A 19,747-nucleotide genomic window follows, 5' to 3' on the forward strand; every position below is an offset into this window, starting at 1 on the left:
ATAAAGGTAAAGGTTCCCCCGCACATGCGTGCTAGTCCTTTCCAACTCTAGGGGCCGGTGCTCATCTCCGTTTCAAAGCCGAAGAGCCAGCACTTGTCCAAGGACGTCTCCGTGGTCATGTGGCTGGCATGACTAGATGCCAAAGGCGCACGGAACGCTGTTACCTTCCCACCGTAGTGGTCCCTAGTTTTCTACTTGCATTTTTACGTGCTTTCGAACTGCTAGGTTGGCAGAAGCTGGGACGAGTAACAGGCGCTCACTCTGTTACGCGGCACTTGGGATTCGACCCGCCAAACTGCCGACCATCTGGTCGACAAGCTCAGTGTCCTAACCCACTGAGCTACCGCATCACACAGACACACATACATACATACACACAGAGGGAGAATAAACAAACAGGCACCTTAACTCTATTGCAAATGTTCTTCTTTCTAGATTTCCTTTTTCTAGACCCCAAAACTTGTGAAGTGGTAGCTTGCATGCACCCAACATGAGAAATTCCTCTCCATCTCCAGTTCACAGTCAACCTGTTAATGAGTCTTCTCGACTTTTGTGGCAGGTTATCTCCTATTTCATAGCCTCTTAGAATTTGAGTTCTATGGACAGCCTCATATTTGGTTTAAAATTCTAGGCTGAGTAGTTCTTCTCTTCTATTATTGTGCTGTCAATCTTGTATTAACACATTATAATATGGTACACTGAGTGCATCTGTTCTGTATATCACAAGTTCTAATTGTCATTTGTTGAATCATTTTGTTTTTATGCATTTGTTATGCAATTATTTCACACAAGGTGGCTTAAGTGTTGATTACTATAGACTGTTTAAAGAGATCAAAGTAAAACCCATCAACATTCTGCAGCTTTAAAATACACAAATTTCTCTCCGAAATGCACACTTAAAGGTTGAATAAATAGGCTGTAGTAGAGTTATCCTTCCTCTTCTTGGAGCGGTGGAATATGTTGTCTGAGATGGTTACATTTCTGGTCAGAGCATAAATAATACTATGGATAAGAAATGACATTTCTACCATGCCTACTCATGCAAAGAGGTTCTTTAAAAATACATCAGCAGTGCAGCTTAGCCTACTCCAATAATACCTCTGTATATGCCAGATTTCTTAATATTAGATAGCAAAAGTTTCTATTAACTAACAAGTTGAACATTTTGATAAATTTATGTAGCACAGACATAAGGACATGAGGACCCAGATTGTTGGGGGCAATAAGCTGACTTTGTAATAATGCTGCGGGGGCCCCCCGAAAGCCCTAAATAGCAGGCATATACATAAAATGAAGGCTATTGCTAAGCACATTGATTTGTGCTTTAGATTGTAAGCTGCCCTGAGTCTTCGGAGAAGGGCGGGATATAAATGGGATAAAAAAAAATGATTTCAACTTCACCTAGATGCAGCACTGTAGTTGATAAAAATCTCTCCGAAAAAAGGAGAGATCATGAAATCTGTATTCTGTACAATTGCTCTTTCTGAATAGATTGCAGGAACCAAGATTTTTGCAGTTAAGTTTATGAGTCAAACAGCTGGGAATTGAGAGATTCCATTTAAGCCCATAGTTGTAACTGTGGTGGCACAGTGGTTAGAATAGAATATTGCAAGTTAACTCTGACTACAGCCAGGAGCTCGATTCTGACCAATCATAACTGACTCAGCCTTCCATCCTTCCGAGGTCAGCGAAATGAGGACCCAGATTGTTGGGGACAATATAAAAATAATGCTGACATTGTACACTGCTCAGAGCTTGCTGTGGAGCAGTATGTTAGTTGAAGTGCTATTGCTATAGCCTTTATGGACACAAAACTCAATCGAGCCTCATTTCTTAATAACATGGGAATTATTTTGTTATTGCTTCTCAAATATTGAGAACCTTCAGAATGTAAGTTTTCTTTTTAGCAAAGGAAGTTTTAGTATGAGCTTAAGGACTACAAAGGATAAACAAAATGACAGTTCAAGGAGCAGACTTCAGAAAAAATAGAGGAACATGTCACCATATTAATTAATATTATGTGGATAATGGAAATAGGAGGACAATATAAGAAAAATTCTACTCTGTTTTATTAACTGTTCCATAGTGTTGATCATTCAAAACTTTAGAAATTTCTTAAAGCAATGGGTATAATTCAGTATGAGATATGTCTATAATAACCAGGAAGCCCTGGTGAGAACAGAATTTGGTTCACTGTCAGTAAAAGAGTTGAACAGGGCTATGTTATATTAACCATACCTACTCAATCTATAACCTGAATGTATTCTATGGGTTGGAGTACTAAAGGTTGGAGTCGATGGAAGGAATGCAATATGCTGAGATATATGGGAAATGCTTGATGGCGGAACTGAAAAAAAACTTAACAATGATCATTCTGAAAGCAAAACAGGAAAGGGAAAAAGCAGGGTTTCCTCTGAACATCATAAAATGATAATTATGTAAATTAGAAAAATAGAAGTGTGTGTGTGTGTGTGTGTAGTCAGAGACAGAGAAAAATGAATTGATAGAAATAATAAATATTTATCATAAAGACTGTGACATTTCAATCAAGACAAAAGTTTAATGTTTGATCCATTAGCATTCCTTGTTATGATGTACTGTACAGATGTGAGAGACTGTGCACAAGGGCCACAGAAAGAATATAGTAAAGGTAAAGGTTCCCCCGCACGTGCGTGCTAGTCGTTTCCGACACTAGGGGCCGGTGCTCATCTCCGTTTCAAAGCCGAAGAGCCAGCGCTTGTCCGAGGACATCTCCGTGGTCATGTGGCCGGCATGACTAGACGCCAAAGGTGCACGGAACGCTGTTACCTTCCCACCGTAGTGGTCCCTATTTTTCTACTTGCATTTTTACGTGCTTTAGAACTGCTAGGTTGGCAGAAGGTGGGACGAGTAACAGGCGCTCACTCTGCTACGCGGCACTCGGGATTCAACCCGCCAAACTGCTGACCTTCTGATCGACAAGCTCAGCGTCCTAACCCACTGAGCCACCGTGTCCCTTTAAAAATATAGATTCTCCTAAACCATGGTGCTGGAGAAGATTGATTCACATTCCTTGGACAGCCAAGAGAAGCAATCATTCAGTACTAGAAGAAACCAGGTCAGAATGCTCTCTGAAAGCAAGGATCATGAAGCAAAACAAAAAAAAATATTTTTGGTCACATTATGAGACCTGATGTATCTATAAAAAAGATGATGATGCAAGGCAAAGTGAACTGAAGGATAAGAAGAGATCAACTGTGCAACAGCTGGCTAGATGAAGTACTGGGAGCCACAGAAATGCACCTGCCAAAATTGTATACTGTAGTGAGAGGCAGAGCACCTTGGAGATCTTTTACCCACTAATCAGCTACAAGAATTACCTCGTGGTGAGATGGGCAGGAAATAAATTTAATAAATGAATAAATAATAAATAAAATTAACTTGATGGAACATAACAACAACAAAGCCAGGCCATCCAGTACAAGCCATGATTTGCATCATGTAGGCTTTGATGTGATTGTACAAATTACTTAAATTATACGTTATATAGTTATATAAGGTATGTAATATTACTTTTCTCTCTGTAGAGACCCATGCATGTAGGTCAGAATCACAATGTAGCCAAATTTTTGTAACACGTCTATAAAGAGTAGAATTTAAATCATTGGTGGATTGGTGGAGAAGAACACAAAGCCTTTGCCCATCTTTCCTCTTCTTGCATCTGTTCCCTCTCCTGACGCAGTGGGACTCCAACTCTTTTTCATGTAACATGAAAAAGAAAACCAGTCGAAGCTTCTAAACGACAATTTAATATTTAATACTTTTTGACTTCATTGAAAATCAGGTTTCTGGTTTCTCAAAAAGTATGCATAGACTAAATGTATTCTTGCTACTTGAATTGGTTCACTCTGTTGTACAATGTGGTGTTCCTTCCCTTTTGCTTGTGGCATGTCAATCAAGGAGGAGTAAAGGCGGATGGTGATGGATATCATCATCTCTCCAAGTATATCAGTGGAGTAAAAGTAAAACCAAACGTATTCCAGAAAGGAGACACTCTCAACCTAAGGGAACATGGCTAGAATCTATAGAATCCTCTGAGAAAGTTGTCAAATGTAATGATAAAAAGAGAAATGTGGAAGAGTAGGTAAAAAAGTAATGCCATAAATTGCAGCTTAAAAACATTGCTGTGGGTAAATTGCTTTTTAACAAGCAGACAAGCTCTATCAATAGCATCTACCGTATGTTTTTATAAAGTGCAGAAATATGTTTTTAAAAGGCCAGTAAATAAAGTTCCTATCGATTTGATCTCAAGTGTAATCTGTTTTTCTGTCTGCCACCAACACTGGTAATAAAGCAGAATCATGTAATACGGCATTTCAGCTAATGCGACTATACATCACCACACGGACTGCATGTTTGCTGGCGATCTATCATCTTCTATTGGGATTGCTTAGCTGCAGAATTTATAAACTTGCTCCAAATTGATGCAATGTTCAATTTTCTTTTCCAATTTATTTTTGGTTGAGCAAAGCAATATTGAGGTGTTTGCAAGACAAGGAGTACTACCAACCTATCCAGATGTTTTCAGTCTAAAGTGAACTTCTTATTGAGCAACTTTGTATCCATCATTGAAGGAAACGTGGTTGGCAACAGGAAAACTTTCTGATAAATTAATATTCTCTGCTCATGAACATTACAATATATCTCGGAGATTTGTTTTAAAAAACTTGGCCATTTTTGGTTATTCAATCACAGACTGAAAACTGGAATATTACATCTTACATCTACATAAACCATGAGAGCATAATTAATATTAATCCATTTGGTACACAAGTTGGGTTTAAACAAACAAACAAAAAAGCATAGCTGAAACTTTTGGAATAACTGTATTTACAATAAAATGCAATTTTGTTAATGTTGCTTTTCCAAAAATCACCAATGTATAATATGGAACAGTTGTCCAAGATATTCTAATTAAACTAATATGCCCATCCTTAAAATATGTGACATGAAGTAGATTCCACTTACAGAATTAATATAACATAGACTTCCATTCTAATCAACATCCCCAAAAGTGGAGACAGGGTTACTTTACATTTCTTATTTATATAAAAATGTATTCCCTCATTCTTATGCTAAAGAGGCCATTGGAAGCCACCTCGCAAACAGGCATTGCAATGGGAAGGTTCAGAGCCAGCGGGAATCTGACTGCCTGCATGGAGTACCAATCTGTCTTCCCACTAAAGTGGTACCTATTTGTCTATTCACAGTGAACATGCTTTCAAACTGCTAGGTGGACAGAAACTGAGGTGAGAGATAGGAGTTCACCCTGCAACACAGTGCAATTCAGTTCAAATCATCTCACTCATCAAAAAAGTAAGATGAAAATTTGGACCCAAAAGAGACTGTACTATTAATATATAAATTAAAAAGGAGTTAAATTTCAGGCATGTCTCCTCCTACAAGGCTGACCATTTACCAAAATGTGATCAAGAGAAAGAACACTGGACTCTATGAAGAATTCCACTTGTCTCCATCAGAAAACTAAGCATGATCAATATTGAACAAGCACCTGAGACAGCTTGATTACTCCTTATTTATTTAAAAGATTTGTACAGCCAGCTACCTTATGTAACCTTACGTATCACATTGAGCAGCTCACAGACAGTAATAAAACAATACAAACATTAAAAAGTAAAAAAAAAACCAATCAAACCCTTCCCAGCAGCCCAAACATGGTACACACCCATGTGCAAACAAACTGTATAGCTTTCCTGGACTTTAGCCTCATAGTTCCCCAAAGGCCAGGTCTTTATAGCTTTTTGGAAGGCCATAAGGGCAAAAGACAGCTGGATCTCAGGGTGTTTCAAAGGGCGTTTCCAATCTATGGCACTTGCTCAAAGGTTCCAAAAGCCCTTTCTGGAACATAGAAAACCACAAGATGGTTCAAATACCTGGGGCTAGTTCTGCATTCTAACAGCAATAGGAAATCTCATGGAGACTATGTTGCTGAAAATACACAAAAGTGCTCAACTGCCATGCTCAGATTCCGTATGACAAGAGAGGGCAGAAAAAGGAAGACTGCTAGAGTAAGCTGGATATTGCTTCTGAAGCAGGATGGAATTTATATCAGAGATCAGCGGTTGGATGCTGGGTCCTGCCTGACAAAATCTCCCTGGAGAAAGGACAGATCATGAGACAGCATTTCAGGGAGCCACTTTACATGAGCAGACATTTTGCAGTAATCGAGAATGGTTGCAGGAATTGGGTATGTCTAGTCTAGTGAAAAGAAGGACCAGGGTGACATGATAACAGTGTTTTAATATTTGAGGGGCTGCCACAAAGAAGAGGGGGTCAAGCTATTTTCCAAAGCTCCAGAAGGCAAGACAAGAAACAATAGATGGAAACTAATCAAGGAGAGGAGCAACCTGGAACTAATGTGAAATTTCCTAACGGTGAGAACAATTAACCAGTGAAATGGCTTTACTTCAAAAGTTGTGGGTGCTCCATCACTGGAGGCTTTAAGAAGAGGTTGAACAGCTACTTGTCTAGAATGGTATAGGGTCTCCTGCTTGAACAGGGGGTTGGACTAGAAGATCTCCAAGGTCCCTTTCAACGTTGTTATTCTGTTCTGTTCTGAGACTTTGCAGACAGCTTAGGAATTGAGCAGCTGGGAGTTCTAAGCTCCTAGTCATAACACACCCTTTTATGGACAAAAAAGCTCATCTGAGTCTCAATTTTTAATTATCTTTGGAATTATTTTTGTTGTTTTGGAAATATTAAGACCCTTCAGAATGGCGAGCTTGTAAACCCCCCCTTGGTGGGTCTCCTTTTTCAAGAAAGAATTTGTAAATATAATTTTCAGAACTTGGAAAAATATTATTTTTGAAATAAAAAACAAGAGGGTGTTTAGACTGTTGACTCTGTAAAGTTAAAATGGGCTAAGGATCCAGATGGAATTCAAATAAAATGTTGAAATTAATTATAAAAATCCTTCCTATGGAAAACTCATTTTCTTTTTAGAAGACACAATAGGATGGGATTTTGAAAGCTAAAGGGGATCTAGAAGAAACTAAAGATTAATTAAAGGAAAAGAACACTTAAATTCAACATTAACAAAATTCTAAAGTAAAAAAACAAGACAAGAGATAGCTATTATATCTTGCGGCACTTACATTATTTGAAGATAAGGCAATAGTAAAACTTCTTTATACTGCTTAGCTTGGCAGCTTTTCCAATTTTGCACTACAATGGTACCTCAGTACTCATCATTAATTGATTCCAGGTTGGTAAATGGAATTAAAAATGATTTGTACCAAACAAATTTTTCCCATAATAAATAATGTAGTGAGTCACAGGGCAGCTGACACTGACAAGTTCTAGTTTCTATGTTGACTACCAAACAATGAATACCAGGGCAAAATTTGCATGTCAAAATGCGTTGAGTACCAAATTACCGTAGCTGAGTTTCAAAGCAGTTAAGTACCATTGTGTTAGACTTTGTATAATCCACATTTCTGAGATCAGTCCATCAAGTCCCAAACGGTGTCTCTAATGTTATCCTGCTACTTGAGAAAATGGAGGCTAGGATATGGGTGACCATGCTCAGCTTTGGCTCAAACTATCCTTTTTTTTCTCTTGCCCATTAATAATGAGTGATTTTCAATTTTTTTTCAAAATTTTATTGCCAGTAAATCCAACAGGTACCCTGCTTCCTCTATTTCATACTTAACTAAACTTGAAATAGCTAAACACCAGAGGGATTTAGTCTGGCACGATGTCATAAAGTCTCCTCAGCTGGCCTTGAAGGCTGATATAGAAAGATGTCTTATCTGGAGAGACAATCTGCTTATCTGCTACAACATACTATGTTGCCTGATTTGGTGCAGCAGGAATCAAAATTCATTGGATGATGATCTGTGCCATAAACTAGGTTTGATGAGCAGTTAGTTTACCATATCAGAGTGCTCCGTAATTTGATATAGTCTTCCACATACTGTTTACATTCCCCTACATCCATTTAATGTTCCTATCCCTTATTTTACATTACAGATAGTCCCTGACTTATAACCAATCATTTAACGCAGGGGTCCCCAAGCCCCTGTGTACCAGTACCAGGCCACGGCATGCCAGCAACTGGACCACACAACTCAAAAACTGCTTCCACCCATCATAAGATCTCATGCCAGCCTACCCACCCCTAAACACATTTTGAGCACTTGATAAACTGTTTGCCAAATGCCCTGTGATCATAGTTGTAGACTTTTTAAATTAATTGCCTCTTGATATAAAGTGGGTTAGATATATTTAAATAAATCAATTACTTAAAATCACCATGAACATGAAATTTCAAACCCATATTTTTCATTTTTTTATTTTATTATACTTCTTCCTTTGCCTGATATATGTTTTAAAATATACTATCACATTCTCCAAATCTTAGCACTTTATGTATTTTTTATTGTAATTCAAGAGACACTTGTCTGGAAATCTACGAAGTTATTTGGGAGAAATTAAAAAACGAGCCACATATAGCTTATAGACAGGAGGTTTATAGATATATTATCCATGCTATGCTCTCTGCTGGCTGAATGAATGTAACAGGCAATGAAAAACCTAGAAGTATTTAATATGTAGAGTCACTTGGGGACTCTTGAACAATTACATAGTACATAGTAAAGCAGAAAGATCTTTCATACCTTGTTAACCTCCACCTTTCAGGAAGATTTAGAATCTACCTTGGTGTAACATTTTAATGACCAGATAACACCAATATAAATATTTAAGGCCACAGAAGATGCTAAAGATGCTATTTCAAGAATTGGGTTTTCTTACCATCCATCAATATTCAAATTGCATACGATTCTTTTCAAAACTTAGCATTTTAGTCATTATAAAATAATCATGACAAATAAAGTAATCTGGCTTTTTGCCATTCTGTTCAGGAACAAAATGAAATCTTTCCCTGAGGAAATTGGAAGTATTAAGCCACCAGGGGCTCCTGCTTCTCTTGTCTGATTGTTTCCTAGGCAGCATCTTTTCCCCTCCTTCCCCAAAGTTATCGGCATGTTCCATCACAAAGAATCATTTAGTGTAGTAATCGAGGTGCTAGTCTAGAAACCAGAAGACAGTGAGTTCTAGGCCCACATTAGGCAGGAAAGCTAGCTGGGTGACTTTGGGCTAATCGCCAGGAGACTGTGTTCTAGTCTTGCCTTTGGCTGACTGGTTCTAGCCCTGCCTTAGGTATGAAAGCCAGCTGGAGGACTTTAGGCCATTCACTGTCTCTGTCAGCCCACCCACCTCACAGGGTTTTGTTGTGGGGAAAACAGGAGGAAGGAGGAGTACTATGTATGCTCACTGCCTTGAGTTATATATAAAAGAGGAAGGATAAAATAACAACAGCAACAACAGCAGCAGCAGCAGCAACAGTATTCTGGAACAGCTGAAGCTTCCAAGTATTTTTCAAGGGCAGCCTCATGTAGAGAGAATTTTAGTAGTCCACATGTCAGTTAACTAAGGTGGGAGTGATTGTGGGAAGGGTCTTCTGATCTAGAAATGAGCACAATTGCCACACATGTCCAAGGGCTTCTTGCCTTCAGCTTTCACTGCTCTTCAACTAAGAGCTGAAAGTCTAGCAAGACCCCTAAATTGCACATTAGTTCCATCTGGGAAAGTGAAACTCATTCAAATCCAGTCTCTGAATCAGAAAGGTCTATGCACCTCCCAGGGTTCTTTGAAGTTGAAGGTCTGATCACTTTAACAAATTTCCTGAGAAAAGGAGATCGAGATGGAAGGAAAGTTGCCCCAGACTTGTGGGCCCAGGATTAGTCTCACTTTACAAAGGGCTGCTGCAGTAAGATACAGTAACCGCAGAAAATAGGTATTTTTAATCACCTCAGTATAATCACAAATGTAAACTCTGAATGAGTCTGTTCAATCAGACTCCATCTTTTTCCAATCACCTCTAGGAATCTCTTCTGTCAATTTATCTCTCAGAGCTTCTGGAGAGACCCAGAAGACCCCCTCAAGGCTGACAAACAGGACAAAATGCATGCAGGCAAGCTGATTTAATTCTGCATTACAAAAACACATTGAACGATGTACAGGCACTATCTTTCCATCAGCCCTAGAGTCATAGCCAGTAATAACTTAGCTTTTACTGTAGCATAAAACACAGTAGAGAAAAAGGCACCTATACAATATTGTGCCCAAATACTTTCCTAGGATATATAGAGCAGTCCTGAGAAAGGATTCAAGACCTACACATGTGGAGAGATATTTTTAGGACCTTTAACAACAATAACAAAAAATACAGTAGGATTTAGTAATGTATTCTATAGGGCTGCAAGAGATATAACCTTCCAATTTAACAAAATGACTTTGAGAGTGTGCAAACATCTACTCAAATACAAAAACAATACTTTTCTCCCTTTCTTTAAATAGCTTGGAATACTGAAATGCAGTCTTTGTGAAAAAGCAGAAGTCTGAGATATGCCTTGTTGTTGTAAGTGGAAAACATTCCATAACAGAGTTAACTTTAGCATCCCAAGAGAAATTTCATCTGTTATGCAATGTAATGACAAGGACAATAGTGTCATCTAGTGGCTTTTCTCCACTATAATACTGTAAACATTTTACAAGACACCATTTCTGCTCATTCTTAGTCAGAGTATTTCCAGGCTATTAAGGACTTGATGTGGGACTATAAACACACAAGCAATCCAACAGTAGAAGAGTCCAAATATCCTAGTGGAATTCTTCCTCTATTACAACTGTCCTGACAGCAGATATTCTACTGGAAAGGTTGAAACAAAGCAGTCTCTGATATAAATTTGGGAGAGGACAAGTATAACAAGGTACATCCTTCCAGTCTACAGCTACAGTCACATCAATGGGGCAGCATTTTGTCATCCTATACCTCAGGGGTGTCAAACTGGCAGCCCACCCTGGCTCCAGAAAGGCAAAAAACATGGTGATACGTTATGATACGTGATCGAGTTTGACAGTTGTGCAATACCTAGATCAATAAATAGCTTCTCCCCATCAATATCCTTATTTTGACTCACTTATTTTGGCCATGTCATATAGGGGAATTCACTGGAGAAAGCAATTCTGTTTGGAAGAGTTAGGCTTCCAAAGAACACGGTGGCTGGGCACCACCAAAGCTAACACCAGTCAGAGCACAGAAAAATTCAAACAAGCAATGTAAGATTGGGAGATGTGGAGAGACCTGGTCCACAGAATCTCTAGGAGCCAGACACAAATGAATGGATAACATCATTATCACATTCCAGGAGCAAGTCACATTCCAGTAATTCCGCACAGGGAAATTATAATACAGTCGGTACACCTGCCTTTGTGTTTATGATATGTATGCCATCAGAGCTCACTGAGCTTGCTACTCTACGTATTATTAATGTGTAGCATTCATTAGTAAACCAATGACTCTTGATACATTTAATATATGAAGTAGATATATTAAATGTATATACACTGTAATACATATACAAGCAGATATATACATTTATATTAAATTAAATAATATAAATATATATTATCTATCTAAATATAAATAATACATATTTAATCTGGTTTTTTAAATCTTTTTCTTTGTTTTCTGTTAGGTTTTTTTTAAAAAAATAAGTTTATACATGGTCTTGTTTAATGGGGGGATATTAGTGTATTTAGGTATTTGTGTGGTATTTCATTACTCCTTGCTTGTTCAGTTGCAGCAACATTATTTACAACTTCCTGAACTGTTTCCTGAAAGGGTGGGTTTCAAGGCCTTCAAAGTTTTCCAAGCTAAAGCAGGTCTTAGATTAACGTTGTTTGCTCTCACCACAGGAGACCATTACCTTCCTATAGTCACATTGTGACCGTACACCTGCTCACTCCCTCATTGTACACACATTTTTGTGGTTAGGAAAGAAGGCTTTCTTCAAATTGACTGGGCTTGGTAATGACCACAAGCAGAGAAAACTTTGTTCAAGACTGCTTGGAAAATTCTATGGAGAAAAGTGCAATATAAACCAGTGTTGGATGGGTCACATTCAGAGGTAATCATGCTATACTTGCTGCCTGACCCTGAAGAGATAAAATGTGATGTAATGGAACAGTAATAATCCATAATGGTAAGATTACAATCCTTTCTGCTTCTGTCTGCTTTTAGGATGTGTCAAAATTTCTGACAGTTGAACATGAGGTCCTGGAACTCCAGAGTCTGTATAGGAAGGAACTAAGATTTACTATGACTGACAACACATATCCTGAGAAATATAGTATCTGAATACAGATAGTCCTCAATTTACAGCTGCAATTGAGCCCAGAATTTATGTTGCTAAGTGAAAAATTTGTTCAGTGTGTTATGCCCCATTTTATGACTTTTCGTGCCACATTTGTAAAGTGAATCACTGCAGTTGTTAAATTAGTAACACAGTTGTTAAGGGAATCCAGCTTCCCCATTGACTTTGCTTGTCAGAAAGTCTCTAAAGATGATCACATGACCCTGGGACACTGCGACCGTCATAAATATAAACCAGTTGTCAAGCATCTGAATGTAAATCGTGACCCTGAGGATGGTTATAAGTGTGAAAAATGGTCATAAGTCATTTTTTTCAGTGCCGTTGTAACTTCAAACCACCACTAAATGAACTGTTGTAATTCGAGGACTACCTGTACTAGAAAGCAGTTTATCTCTTGAGGATAGCAACAATAACCAGGATAAGCAGATAACTATAATCACCATGCATTTGTAAACATTTAGGGAACACTGGAAAGGCCAAAGTGTAGAAGAGATGTATTACAGAGTGTGATCCCTATCCACCTCATCCTAAATTTTATAAGAGAGAAGCCTTATCAGTCAAATTTAATACAATGCCAAGTCACTTGTCTTAAACCAGAGAAATGAATGAATACAAAGAAGCATAAAATAATCCAGCCATAGGGTGGAGGACAAATGAGGCTGAAGATAATCTGCTGACATTCTCTACATTTCCTTGGAGAAAACTATGTGCCTAAACATAGTTTTCCACACTATTTTCCACACACACGTGTGTGTGTGTGTGTGTGTAATTTTTTTTGGCTTGCTAACAAAGAATAGCAAGCCAAAAAAATTTACACAAATATGAGCTGCCACTGCTGTGGCTACTGCCTGTAGATGGCCTTGGGCTAGGCTGAAACAGGAAATAAGATTTGTCCTGTGTCTGGGACCAAGCAAGTGTATTCTGAATGCTTAACAAACATTTAACACACACACACACACACACACACACACACACACACTTCTCCCAGAGAAATAACTGATAATGGATGGGCCATAAAAGTCTTACAAGAATAAAGAGCTTGTATAATGTTGATTATTTCTCATTCCACCTAATTTCCTGCCTGCCAAGTCATCCAGAGTCAAGCACACACTTCTAAAACTCTCTACTGTATGCTGCTTTCATAACTATGGAAGTAGGTTTTGGACATCAAAGCAAGACCATCTCTGTGAACTCTATATATGCTATCCAAATATTGTACAATCAGGAGATCTGAGACAGAAACAAACCCTGAAGACCTGCAACATAAGAAGGCATATATCTCTGCAAAAGAAAAAGGTAAAACTGGAAAAGGACAAGGAAAGGGGGCTAGTGCCTCACTCATAAATGCAATCCACAGATAAGATGAATTATAGGATAGGGAAGCAGTACTCAAGCTTTCAACACTCATGGCAGACATTTTGTAAATTCTGCTTCTGACGTAGAAATAAAAGTCTTTTACTTTTAAAAAATCTCCCCAAAATATCCTTTTACCAACCTTGTTCTTAAGAGCCATCTATTTTTTTAAAGAAACATCAATATTACTACCAAAAGTTACTATGTTTTGTTTGGTACATCTGTTTTATTTTATTTTAATTGGCATGTGCTAATGGGGATCAGCCTTATTCTCAATCTCAGTCCATTCTTTTTTATATACAACTCTACTGCATTATGATTGATAATATCATCACTGCTATTTGTCTCACTGGTTTAGTTATTAGCTATATTGAATGCTAAGCATCCTTGGATCACAGGGGATCACATTGGTGATTAAGATAACTAATCTAGGACTTCCAGTTTTGCACAGTAGTGCAGCAGCCGAGGGATTGTGGGGCTCCGCTCCCTACGGCTGATTTCTGCCTGCCAGGGGACACTAAATGGGCCTGAGTTACCCCGTAGAGGCAACACAGAAGGGGAGAAGTCCCACCGATTGCGGAGAGATGGCGGTCGATCTGATAGGTTTGGGAAAACCCCTCCAGAAATCAGCAGGACAAGAGGCTAGCTCAACTTCTGAGTCTAGCCCAAGCAACCGAAGTCCAAAAGTACTACTTCAAGCTGACTGAATTGGGTAAGAACAGCAATTTTCTCTCTTCTATTTGGAAATTGATTTCCTGGGGGGAAAAAAGAAAAACCCCAAGAAGCAAAAAGCCTCCAAAAGTGAGAAGGAGGTAGACTTTTGCCCCACCCTCCTGCAGATGGAAGCAGTGAATTAAATCTTTCAGGGGGAATAGAAATACATTGAAATAAAAAATAATATAAGGCTTAATTTGGATAAGTTTAAAATTGGTGGGATCTGTTAAGATTTTTCTTTTATATCATCAAAATAGAAGTAAATAAGCATTTATTATTGAAAGAACTGGTACTGACATCTAGTGGTGGATGAAAATATTACAACAGCTGCTTTACTACAGAGACTGGCAAGGCCCAGGAAAAGATAAGTTTGATCTTGGTGACCTTCAGTGTCTTAATAACAAAGAAGAGCTGTGACAAAAAAAAGGAAACATCTTCAGCTTTCTATAAAGTGAGAATTATAAACTCTAAAAAAAAAGAACTGACCTTTCTGGATTACAAATACTAACTCCTGGCTAGCTTATGCGGCTCGGGAGGGAACACGAGGCTGGTTCCATGCAGTAATAACTGCTTCTCTGAAGGAGGGTGTCTTCCCTGCCGCCTTGAAGGAGGCGGTGGTGAGACCCCTTCTCAAGAAGCCTGCTTTGGACCCGGCTGCTTTAGACAACTACCGTCCAGTCTCCAACCTTCGCTTTCTGGCGAAGGTTGTTGAGAGTGTGGTGGCGCATCAGCTCCCTCTGTTCCTGGAGGAAACTGATTATCTGGACCCGTACCAATCGGGTTTCAGGCCCGGACACAGCACGGAGACAGCATTGGTCGCGCTGGTGAATGATCTCTGGAGGGCAAGGGACAGGGGTTGCTCCTCTGTCCTGGTCCTATTAGATCTCTCAGCGGCTTTCGATACCATCGACCATGGTATCCTGCTGCGGCGTCTCAGGGGGTTGGGAGTGGGAGGCACCGTTTTATGGTGGTTCTCCTCCTACCTCCAGGGCCGCTCGCAGTCGGTGTTGACGGGAGGGCAGAGATCCGCCCCGAGGCCTCTCGTTTGTGGAGTCCCTCAGGGGTCGGTTCTCTCGCCTCTCCTGTTCAACATCTATATGAAGCCGCTGGGCGAGATCATTCGTGGCTTCGGGGTGGGGTATCACCAGTACGCTGATGATACCCAACTTTTTCTTTCCACCCCGAACCAACCCAGCGATGCCCTCTCTGTGATGTCCCGGTGCCTGGAGGCGGTTCAGGTCTGGATGGGGAGAAACAGGCTTCGTCTCAATCCCGCCAAGACTGAGTGGCTGTGCATATCGGCATCTCGGGTTAACCAAGTTATTCCACCTCTAACGATGGGGGGTGAGGTGTTACCCCCCGTTGATAGGGCTCGCAACTTGGGCGTCCTCCTGGACTCATGGCTCAATTTTGAAGATCACATAGGAGCCGTGACCAGGGGGGCTTTTGCACAGGTTCGCCTGGTGCGCCAGTTGCGTCCCTATCTGGACCGAGACGCCCTACGCACAGTTACTCATGCGCTTGTGACCTCCCGTTTGGACTACTGTAACGCTCTCTACATGGGGCTGCCCTTGAAGACCACTCGGAGGCTTCAACTGGTGCAGAATGCGGCCGCGCGAGTTGTAATGGGGGTCTCCCGATACTCCCATGTAACACCTCTACTCCGCGAGCTGCATTGGCTTCCGGTTGCCCTCCGGGTGAAATTCAAGGTGCTGGTTATCACCTATAAAGCCCTACATGGCCTGGGTCCGGGGTATTTGAGGGAACACCTGCTGCCGTCATCAAACGCCCTTCGCCCAGTGCGCTCCCACAGGGAGGGTCTGCTCAGGGTCCCGCCGGTAAGAGATTGCCGGCGGGTGACACCCAGGGATAGGGCCTTCTCAGTGGGGGCGCCTGCCCTCTGGAACCAGCTGCCGGTGGAGCTGAGGACTGCTCCCGACCTCCGATCATTCCGCCGGGGCCTGAAGACCTGGCTCTTCGAGCTCTCGGGCCCAGACTGAGGAGAAATTTTAATTTGGGGTTCTTTTTAATCGACTACAGGGTCAATTTAATATTTTTTAATTTGGTTCTTAATTTTTGTATTTTGGATTTTTAATTCCCTGTAAACCGCCCTGAGTCCTCAGGGAATAGGGCGGTATATAAATATAACTAAATAAAAAATAAAAATAAATAAAATAAACTCAACTGTGACTCTAAAGCCCTCTGCAGAGAAAGGAAAACCCTGATTTTTGGCTATCATGGAAAACCAGAGATCTACAGAAAGAATTTACCAAGAAAAAACAAATAGTTTCCAGAAGTAGTTAGCTGCTATGCTGCAACTAATCCAAATAACAATAATTTCAAATCACAGGGAAATTAAACATAACCTTGAAAACATAAATGAACACATCTCCAATTTAACTTTCCAACATAAAAATTCTCAGAAAATAAAAATAGACAGTGAGCAGAAAAAAGCAAACAACTAATTACAAAACAGAGGAAAGAGATTTCAAGATGGAATTTAACAATACAAGGAAATATGACTTAACCCAGATGGAAAAAAAATTACAGGGAACTCTGGACATGGAAAAGACAAACTACACTTTAAGATTACAAAATAAGTTTGAGGACAAGAAAAAAGTTTTGATAAAAATGGATTTTTCCAGGAGAATTACGAGAACTTGAGAGACAAAAAATAATAAATAAAATCAAGAAAGACAAAAAGAAAAAGATTTTTAATTAATACGAAGGGGTGACACCTTCCTATAAAAACATCTTACCTGTTTGCCTTTTGTACCTGCAACAACATTTATAAGATTATAGAAAGATTCTTTGACTCATTGAAGCACATTGAACAGGAAATATGTTGGGGGGGAAAATGGCTAAGGTGAGAATTAAGAAATTAGATGATGGGAATTACCAGAGGGAGTATTTAAAAATCAAACAAGAAATAGAAAGATTTTGAATATAAATGAAGATTAGTTTAAGAGGGATGAGCCCTTAAAGTAATATAGTATGCCTTTTTTCTTTTTTCTTTTGTGTTTGGTGGGTTTTTTTTGACATGAGAAATATAAAAATGTTGGGATGGTTTATATAAAACAAATGTTTCCTCTGTATTGTCTTCTTTTCTCTCTCTTTTCTCTTTTTTTTAAAGATATGAGAAATGTAAAAATGTGATGGCTTGTATGAGAAAAAAGATTTAAATACTTACCCGGTAAGTGTAATTAATTTTGAGAAAATCTTAACCAGTAAGAATGTTTTGAATATGGTGGGGAAAACAAATTTAAATAAGAATGTAAACAGGACTTATGATGAGGTAATCAAGATGATCGATGAAAAGAAGCTTTATACTGATGTGGTTATTATTTGCAGAAACATGAGAAAAATGTTTATATTTAATGGTCACTTATTTAAATAAGAACTGTATTAATTTAAGGTTGGCTAAACAGAATATTATTGGAAGAAGAGGAAATCAAGTAAAGTTATTATATAGACTATAGAATTATAGAAATTGTTATTGTTTTTTAAACACTAACCCAGACATGATGTTTACTAAATATTAAGGTGTGTGTTAAAATCAATAAAACATATTTTTAAAAGATAACTAATCTTAACCTGTATTATTTCACCAGACTGAAGTAGCTTATAAAAGAGGTCTTATCAACTGCCTTAGCCTCAAAGCCATGTCTTCTGCAATTGTTCAGCATGAGACATGATTCTTCCAAGAATTGTTTTCCATTCTTTTTGCTGACCTTTGGTTGTACCACATTTGACATCCACCAAAGATGAATCTGACTATATTTGATCTTCTCTAAATTAAGCCATTGTAAATCCTGAGGGGGAGGTGTGCGTTTCAGTTCTACGAAAGATGGAAGAATTGGGCTTAGAGGTCAATAATCCAATTCCACTGGATGATGACCTGGTATTCATGCTTTATCATCCAATGTATTAACATTGGTGTTTGTTTGAAAGCTGGCAGTGTTACAGGAAGCAACTAATTCCACATTCCACTGATTCCACATTGTTCTGGGTTCATGCTGTTATCATACAATGCAGTTATACTATATAATACTTTTTATAATGCAATGCAGTATATAAATGAAAAGAAGTTGATCAATACAACTTCTATAGTACATAATTGCTTATATAAAAGCTTTGTAGCACTTTTTACAAATCAAATTCCACAGCAAAGAACAGTCCTTTACAATCATTAGTCTTCATCATTATTCTGCTATTTATCATTTTATACCCCCATATATAACACATATAAAATTTCTGCTTGGGCATAAAATTCAAACAGTTTATTTGATGTTTTAGGTAGGAAAATGATATGCTGGCTACACTATCAGACACAAGGGGAGTGGTAAAGTCATATTAGTTGTTGACACATTGATTTCATGGCTAGGGCGAACTTCACTCTCCACAGACCTGTTCTGAATTTTTTTCCACTACATCCTACTAACCATAATGCAATGACACATGAAGGGATTCATTTGTGTGTGTATGCATATACATTCAAACACAGATACACGCTATAGAGGAATATCCCAAAGCATACATTTTTTGCAGGTGGTTTTAGGCAGTGTTAAGAAAAAAAGAGCAATGTATGAAAATGAATCAAAATATCTAATTGCCCTCAGAAAAGTCTCCATAAAATGACATACAGTAGTTAGGTTCTTACCATATCTGCCTGCTGATATCTAACTTCAGGGCTGATCCATTCCTTGCTGATCCGTTTACGATAGGCATTGCACTTTGGAATATATGTACAGCCAACATCTCCCAGTTCTGGATAGAAAATTTCTAGACTCCCTCTGTCAGAAACCAAACATAAAAGCCAATTTCTAGGACCATGTTAATATCTTACAGCAAAAATATATTACAATTTTTGGCATTTTTAAAGGATATTTATTCCTATGGTTTTTCTATTTGCAATTTTTATTTTTATATTTTCTGGTTTTTTTTATTACTGTATGCACTGCCCAGACTTGCCTTCAGTGAGATGGGCAACTATATACATTTGATTAATAATTAAAAACTGATTTTTTTTCTTAGAAAACAGGAAAATTTCTAGAAAACAATGGATAATAGAAGCAGAGCGCCAGGCTAGAAACTGGGAAACCATGAGCTCTAGTCCTGCCTTAGGCATAAAACTAGCTCAGTGACTTTCACTCTCTCTCAGCCCTAGGAAGGAAGCAGTGGCAAACCAATTCTGAAAAATGCAGAGATTTGTCAAGATTTGTCTATGTCTCTTCAGGAGTCAAAAGGTGCACACATATGCACATATGCACAAAATGGAAGCAGGGAATGAGAAGACTGTGGGCCTTCCAGGTATTGTCTGAAGCAGCTTAAATAATTGGTGAGCCAGGAAGCAGATGTTTGTTCATGACTCTTATCATTAATACCAGGGCTTTTTTTCT

The 19,747-nt window shown here is 38.8% G+C and overlaps 1 protein-coding gene across 2 annotated transcripts in view; it reads right to left on the bottom strand.

Annotated features, from left to right (window-relative positions):
* Positions 1-19,747, bottom strand: part of PEBP4 (phosphatidylethanolamine binding protein 4) — a 260,280-nt gene that overhangs the window by 232,831 nt on the left and 7,702 nt on the right. For both annotated transcript variants that reach the window (XM_081333583.1, XM_081333582.1), the window contains exon 3: positions 19,009-19,141. In XM_081333583.1, coding sequence (XP_081189709.1) covers positions 19,009-19,141 — 133 coding nt within the window. The remainder of the gene's footprint in view (positions 1-19,008; positions 19,142-19,747) is intronic.

This window comes from Vipera berus (assembly GCF_964194415.1).
Source record: "Vipera berus genome assembly, chromosome: 8".
In the NCBI taxonomy this organism is placed as follows: Eukaryota; Metazoa; Chordata; class Lepidosauria; order Squamata; family Viperidae; genus Vipera; species Vipera berus.